Source organism: Atractosteus spatula, chromosome 26 (assembly GCF_055471065.1).
Source record: "Atractosteus spatula isolate fAtrSpa1 chromosome 26, fAtrSpa1.hap1, whole genome shotgun sequence".
In the NCBI taxonomy this organism is placed as follows: Eukaryota; Metazoa; Chordata; class Actinopteri; order Semionotiformes; family Lepisosteidae; genus Atractosteus; species Atractosteus spatula.
In genome coordinates this window covers 4,113,217-4,121,204 of record NC_142731.1, presented here as the reverse complement: position 1 = coordinate 4,121,204, position 7,988 = coordinate 4,113,217, and the positions used below count along the sequence as shown (strand labels likewise).

General features: G+C 56.1%; 1 protein-coding gene across 3 annotated transcripts in view; it reads right to left on the bottom strand.

The window, feature by feature from the left end:
- Window positions 1–823: 823 nt before the first annotated feature.
- gpatch8 (G patch domain containing 8) overlaps window positions 824–7,988 on the bottom strand; it is a 65,518-nt gene continuing 58,353 nt past the window's right edge. For all 3 annotated transcript variants that reach the window (XM_088906003.1, XM_088906004.1, XM_088906005.1), the window contains one exon: window positions 824–7,641. In XM_088906003.1, coding sequence (XP_088762129.1) covers window positions 3,807–7,641 — 3,835 coding nt within the window. In that variant the 3' untranslated portion in view covers window positions 824–3,806. The remainder of the gene's footprint in view (window positions 7,642–7,988) is intronic.

The following is a 7,988-nucleotide window of genomic DNA, read 5'->3' as shown; positions in this document are numbered from 1 at the left end:
TGGCTGTTCCCGTTTTAAACAGTTAACTCCAGACTGGCAGGAAAACCAATATAAAAGGTGTGAATTCACCCCCCACCTCCCATAGGAACAGGCATCCTTACCGGATATCAGGTGCAAGTCCATGTGTCACTGTCTCCCCCCTCCGCGCAGCTCTTCAGACGCCCAGACCCCCAGGGGTTTCCTCTCCGGGGCCTCTTGTCAGAGCTGCCAGTAACGCCCCCCCCCCCCCCCCCCCAGATTAAAGCTGGGAGAGATCGAGCCCTTGCAGGACAGGAACATGCCGGTTTGTGGAACCCCGACTCGTCAAGATGAAAGACGGAACACTGTCATGTCTCCCAGTACAGACTGGGGGGTCAGCCATCCAGGAGCTGTGTGAAGCCAAACCCCAGAATAATAGATCACTGTAGACCCACGCTGATAAAGAGTACCCAAATAGATCAGACCAAGTGCCAAACCTGTATTCTGACCACTGACTGAAAAATACCTGAAGAAGGCTCAACAGCTGAGACGTTGCACCTCACCTTTCTATTTTTTCAGTCTGAATTTAGCCTTTACGTGTTCCTTTGAAGGCAACGAACGCAGACACCGCTTCCCACTTGGAACACAACCTGACCACCCAAGTGTTCCTAAAGGGAAAAAATCGCTCGGAACTCACAGCAGCAATACACTGCAATTCACCCACAGAACAGACTACTGGCTTCAAATGAACGGCAGGTCGTAGACCCTCTGGCCAGTATTCCACCATTGTCAAACACACACAGTGGTGCTCAAAGTTACCTCTGAAAGCATCAAATCACATCAACATACAAAAATAATCCCAAAGTTTCACAAATCTTTTTATTATAAAGATTTTTTATACAGCAACATTACTGCCTGTTTTATGTGACAAAGTTAAATAAAACAAGGTAGGTTATCCACTGCCATCAGTTAGAATACTCTTTCCACTGTACAGGATATAGTTACAGAAAGCAGTTAAACCACAATTGCATGGGTGCATTAAGCGGGTCCTCCTGACGGCAGGCCATGAACAGCGCTGTTATTCATGGGGAATCAACACCACATCACACAAACGAGATCTCCACCTCCATAGTTCACAGCAGGTTGCTTCTGAGCTCCGTCAGCTTCTGAATAACCACTAATGCTGAATCTTCTCTCCTTCTTCTAACGGTACACATTTCATTTTCTAAAGGACTGTAATCATTGTTAAGCCAGAAAATGAGATCTAAATGTCTGTTATTGGGCCAAACACACCTAGTTTCAAAAACCCATTTTGTTCATATAGCTCACAGATGCCCCCTGGTGTCCACAGGCGGTACTGCCAGCCTTTTGTTAAAGTTAACCAGTGTACTAAGGCCACTCTTAATAATAAATTATAATTAATGGTGAAGTCAAGAATGTGCAGTTAGATCCTGTATAGGAAAATCCTATGTTCATTACCCTCACTTTGTTTCATTATTAATAAAATCCTTTTTAGAAGTAGTGTGAGACAGCAAAGCAAATCCACATCGCTACAACAGTTTAAAAAAAGTTAATCAAATGTGGGTCAACACTTGTTTAGTTTTAAGAGTCATAAAATCTATTGCTGGTCACTGAAACCGTGGAGTCCTATAGTATTACAATTTAGTACTTCAGGCAGCTTGAGCATTTTTCGAGAAGTGTAACCTTACTGTTTTATTTTCAAGCCCTCCTTGAGGTGAACAATAGTTGTCGTACTGTATGAACTCACAAACATTTACCCCTAAATCAGCAAGAACGGCTTCTGGGGCCCTGGGTTCTGCGCGCAGATCTATTTGCCCTGCTGTCGTCTCCCTCCGGCTCCGGGGCAGCGGTCAGGGCCAGTGCTGTGGCGAGGTGTGTGGACGCAGGTGTGGTTGAAGAAGGCACGATGCTTTGGGCGGGCTCCCAGGCAGCTGGGGTGCCAGAACAGGCTGCAATACACTTCACTGCCAATGCACCACAAGTCAAGGAAGAGGGAAACCAGACACCAAACAAGGGTTTTACTGGGGACACCTCATACGCAAAAACAGCCCACTTTTGATTTTCACAATACGGCAGAAAAAAAAAATACAAGGGTTTTAATAAAACATACATGCTTGAATGCTTGAAGATTTTTGCACTGCCTGGGGTTGAATAGGAACTACTATAAACCCTAAAGCCTTACAGGTTTTTTTTTTTAACGGCTGCAACCCTATTTACACTCATGTAGGTTACAGAGATGGGGGGGGGAAAATGTCACTTGCCCCACCAAGCAAGGGTGATTTTACAAAAAACAGCATAAAAAAATTAAATTATTGCAGTATACTACAATCATATAATCATATGTGCTACAAAAGCAGCATTTCCATGTATGTAGTTCAGTGCAATTCTTCGGGGTGTTAAATAACGACTGGGCTGGAGCCTTGATCACATTTGTCTTTACAGCTGTACAATGTATAGAGGTTGATGCTTAAGGTCATCCCATTGCATACCTAATAGTACTCGGTTTGCTATAGAAACTACAGCCCCAATAGACTTTGCATCATTTTATAGATTCAAACAATCTAATGAGCTTGGTACATCTACTATAAAACAGGATTAGAAAAAAATAAATCACTTTTCTCCAAATTTGAACTCATTGTTTAACCTCAGAGATCCAGTTCTAGCAGGAGAGCAGGCAGAGCTGCAGTTTGAGGGATGTCCTCTGATCTTACTCTGCTCTCACGCCCAAACTAGTTGCGCTTGACCGTGAACACCGAACTTTCACGATCCCTGGCTGCCCACCCCAGATGCCCAATTCTGCATGGACCAGTTAAAAAGGGAACAGCTGGTGTTTCTGTCCTACCACAGCATAACATTAGGGGGAGGGGGGGGATCTCTACACTTAATGACTGATGTGAGATAATTAGCTTATTAGTTTGCCATCACACAACATTTAATTTCTTCTGGGAGTCTTGAATAATGTGAACATCTAAAAACAATCTTACAAAAAAGAAATCTAACCATGAAGCAGACAATTAACCTGAAGTGAGACTTCCGTAATAGCAGTGTGACAAATTTAGCTGCACAACGCTGGGAGATGTCAGGAACATGAACTCATTTAGGGCAAGCCTCCGTTTCCTCAAAGTGCGTCTTTCTTAAGGAGCAGTTCCCTAGCGACTTTCCTAGCTTTAGAGGCAAGGGACCAATCCTACAGTCTGGGAGTCACCTCCCCATTTAAGAAGACAAAGCAGATCCAGCTTATGGCTTCAGCCATCTTATCTTTGGCTGTAGAAAACAAAAAGTAATAAAAAAAATACTCCAGTGGTTTTCCTGGCTCCCCATGCAATGTGTTAGCAAGTACACCCCAACAGTTTCCTTGCCATTGACCCCCGACATCCCTGGGTTCAGGCCCTGCCCAGACATTATGAAGAGACCAGGGGGCTCAGAGACCAGGTTCAAAAAAACCCACCAAAATTCAGATACACATAAAATGCCCCTGTCTTTCAATCTGTTATACCAGGACGCTCTGATCTGTATACCCCAGCCAGCGAAGGCACCAGGCTACGGCTGGCGATTCCTCCCCAGCCTATCCCTCCAGATTAAAAACAAATTCCCCACTCACTGCAGATAAGTTTTTTTTTTCCTGTCCCACCTACACGTCTCCCGGCTTCGAATCCTCCAAGCGGTGTCCCAAAACGTCCTGCAGGCATCAAGGTGCCTGACGGAGGAGAGGCAGGCTGCGCCTGTCACGAGGTGTCAGAGCAGCAGGACAGGGGAGAGGCAGAGGGTCTCGAGGCGCGGGCAGCCGCGCCGCGCCGTGCGTCAGGCACCTGTGCCGCGGGCCAGTCTCAGGAGCCATGGCTGGGGGGGTGCTGGAGGTCCTGCCCTGAGAAGATGGGGTGCAGGAGGGGGTGCAGGTGCAGGGCGGCGGCGGCGGCGGCGGCGGCCGGCCGGGGGGCGAAGAGCGTGGGGTACAGGGCGGTGTGCGGCACGTGGTGCAGGGCCAGCGGGGTGTGGTGGATGGCGGAGGCGGGGATGATGTGGATGGGGTGGCTGGAGAGGAAGGCGGCGTGGTGCGCGGGGATGAGCGAGTGGCCCAGCGGGGAGAGGGAGATGGGGGTGAGGTGGTGCTGGGGGATGTGGTGCACCTGGGCCAGCTGCTGCGGGTGGGGGTGGTGGGGGTGCGGGTGGATGCCGATGGCCGCCGCCGTGGCCGCGTGGTGCTGCAGGATGGCGTGCTGCACCGTGGTGATGGAGGTGGCCGTGCCCGCGGCCGCCGCCGGCTGCTGGATGTGGATGTGCTGCAGGGCCGCTGGGGGAGGAGCCGGGGCCAGATTAGCCGCCGCCGCCGCCGCAGCTGCCGCCGCCGCCGCCGCCGCGGGGAAGGTCTTGGCCTGCTTGGCCAAGAGCTGCTGCTGGATGTGCTGCTGGGCCGCCTGCTGGAGCTTGCTGTACTTCTCCATCTCCTCCGGGGTGAAGGTGATGGGCTGGCTCTCCAGCGGGGCCAAGGACGAGTCCTCGTCCGCCTCTGTGCCCATGTCTTCCTCCTCCAGGCTAGCAGGGGGATACCCAGGATAGGGGTGTGCCGGCTGCTGCTGCTGCTGCATCTCGGGCAGCATGGGCTCCATGACTGGGTTGGGGGGCTCCTGCATTGGATCCTGCGTGGGGTACGACTGCACTACCATAGCCGGCTCTCGCTCAAAGAGTCGGGCCTCGGGCAGCGGCTGAGCTTCAGGAGTCGGAAGCCGCCCCTCCTCCTGCGCCATCTTCTGCACATCTTCCTCCCTCTGCTGAGGGGGGGGCGGTGGGGGCGGGGGCGGGGGAGGGAACTCGCGGATGGGCTCCACGAGGATCACCTCGGCCCCTGCCTCCGCTGCCTCCGCCCGAACCGCCTTCTCCGCTTCTTCAGGCGGCCGCAGGGGCAGCAGCGCTGGCTTCTTGCCCACAGGGAACTTCCCGAATAGGGGCAACATGGCTTTGTTCCCCAAGGAAGGGGGCAGCTTAGGCCCGAAATACCCCTGCGGAGGGTCCTTCAGCTTGATTCCTGGCTTTGCCCCGGTCCCGCTCTCCTCGGTCCCCTTGCGGGACTGCACCTTCTCCAGCAGCTGCCGCGCGGTGAGGGAGTTCCTCTCTTCCGCGCCTCCGGGGTTGCCGCCGCCGCCGCCGCCGCCGCCGCCGCCGCCACTCCCTGCCCCCGCACTGCCCGGCCGCGGCTGGGAGGAGTTGCTGTTGGCGTGGCCGCCGCTCCGAGCCTGGTCCTTCCTGGGCGGCGCGCGGGACGAGGAGGAGGAATGTGGGGACTGGGAGCGGTATATCCGGGAGCGGTTGAAGTCCCTGCGGCGGGCCGCGCTGTCCCGGCGCCGCCGCGACGAGCCCTTGGCGGAGCTGGAGGAGCGGCTGCCCGAGCTGCGGCTGCGGCTGTAGCTGCTGCGCTTCCAGCTCTGGGGGCTGCTGCTGCTGGAGCTGCGCGAGCTGCTGTGCCGGTGCCGGTGGTGCCTCTGCCGGCGGCTGTGGCTGCGCGAGCGGCTGGACTCCTCCTCGGAAGAGGAGGAGGAGTAGTGCCGCTGCCTGGACCGGCGCCTGCCGCCCCCGCCGCCTCGCCGCTCGTACTCGGAGTCCGAGGAGAGCTTGGAGTGCCGCCGCGGCGCGTCGCTGTAGTCGCTGTAGCTGTCCGAGTAGCTGCGGTTGCGCCTCCCGCTGTATCGGCTGCTGCCCCTGGAGGAGCGCTCCGAACTGCTGGAGTAGGACTGGCTGCGGGACGAGGGGCCCCGGCCTGTCCCCCGCCCTCTGCCCCTGCGGCTCCTCCGGTCCCCCCTGCGGGAGGAGCGGCTCCTGGAGCGCTCCGAGTCCTCGCTGGAGTGCCGCCGCTGCTGCTGCTGCCGGGCCGCCGGCTGGCGGCGATGGGAGCGCTGGGACGAAGAGCCCCCGTCCTCGCTCTCCTCCTCCTCACTGCTCGCGTGCCGGCTGCCACGCCCCCCACCGCTGCTCGAGCGTTTCCGCTGACCGGGGACGGCGCTGGCTGGAGTCTGAGCCGGAGCTGGGACAGGAGGTCCAGGGTCTGGCTTGTGCCGCTTGGTACTGCTGTGCTCCTCCGAGGAGTTCGCTGGCTCAGAGCCCTTGCCTGCGTCGCCCTGCTCGGCCCCCACCTTTTGAGCCTCCTCCTTCAGGGGGCGCTTCCTTTTCCCTGTGTCCGTGCCATCTCTGCCTCCCGAAGCTTGGGCCCCCGCGCTCTCTTTCTCTCTGCTCTCCTCCTCCCCCGAAGCCCTGCTCTTGCTTTTCTTCCGCTTGTGTTTCTTCTTCTTCTTCTTCGACTTCTCTGCGGCGGTCTCCCCCTCCGCCCCTCCCTCAAGCGCCCCTTTCCCCTTCTCTTTCCGCTTCGACCGCTTGCTGGACTTTTTGTGCTTTTTCTTCTTCTTCTTCTTGCTGCTATTCTTGCTCTGCGGCTTGTGCCCGTCTTCCCCTCCCGCCGGGCCTTCGCCCTTCTCCGGGGGCCCGTCGTTCTTCTCTCCCGCTGAGGGGTTTGGCGTTTCCGTGCTGCTCGCGGCAGCCGCGGCCTCCCGGTTCCCAGATCCCGCGCTCTCTCCCGCGGGATTCCCCGGCCTCCCGCTTCCACAGCTGGCCTCGGAGCTCCGGGGAGGCCTCCCCGCGCGGCCCCCTTTGTTGCGCGACAGCTTGAAGTCGAAATACAGCGGGTTGCAGCTGTAGGAAAGCGAGGGCTGGGCGCGCGTGAACTCCAGCAGCTCGGAGGGCCACTGGAGCGTGGTGCTCTCATCTTTACTGAGAACTGGGAAAAACGGACCTGTGGGGAGCCGGGGACCCACGTGGTTATCGGCTGCTGCCTGACCGCCGTCTGCTGGTGCCTTTGAAGTGGGAGTGCTGACCCGAGGGGAACCTGCAGCCCCCTCCTCCGCCTTCGCTCTGGGTGTGCTGGTGCCCGACTCAGGCGACGCTCGCGGCGGTTTCTCTTGTTCTTTCGCCTGCTTGTCTTCCCTGGGTTGGGACTCCTTCTGAGAGGGGCTGGAGGCTGCCTCCTCCTCCTCCTCCTCTTCCTCCTTGTTGCCAACCTGGTCGGAAGCCTTCATGAAGAGCAGGAACTGGAAGTTGGGCTTGACCCTGCAGTGCGCCGGGGGAATGTAATGATAGTACTGGGGCTCCTGGCTAGACGAGCCTTCGTCTCTCTTCATCATCATTTTCAGCTTGGACAGAGTGGAGGCCAAGGCTCCCCCTTCATCCTGCTGCTGCTGTTGCTCTTCCTCTGGGCTTCTGCCTGGGCTGCCTGAACCAGTGCCCTTTGGGGACCCAGAGGACTCCTCCCCAGCCTTCTCCTCGTCCTTGCTGGGTTCCTCAGCTGAAGCTTCCTCGCCATGCTCCGCGAAGACAGCAGCTGCCGTCTCCAGCTTCACGGGGGCTTTCTTAGCGAAGGAGAAAGACACGCTCACTTTGGGCAGAAGGGCTGACGAGGAGGAAGACGAGGGGCTGTTTCTGCCAGCCGCAGCTGCCTGTTTGGGTGATGCCACGTTGGTAATCTGCCCACAGCTGGAGATCCCCTTGTCTTCTCCCTGTGACCCCTCCATTGCACCATCCAAGAGAGGAGGCCCCTCTGGGTTTGGGGCACCATCTTCACTGTTCTCCCCGTCCACTGCCACTGTGGTAGCTTTAAACATGGGGCCACTGCCCAGGGCGCTGCAAGACAGGACAGGACAGCATCGCGTCAGGCTGTACAAGCACCGAGAGGTAAAAGCTGTCGCTGCAAAGCTAACGACCGGTTTGAAGACTTAACTTAACACGCAATGTTAATGCACAATTATTTCTCCATTTCTAAAGCAAAAAAAAAGGGATGTGGAGATGCATGAAATTACTGCATGATGCAGGCAGCGGCACAACCCGTGTTTAAATTTTCACATTCAGTCTTACATAAGAATTTTTCTGTTATAAAGGGAGGGTCTTTCACTTACTGGAACAACAATGACAATATGACCCAGCCAGGGGTTTCAAGAAGGACTCTTCCAAGTGCCTGCAATAATTTCACT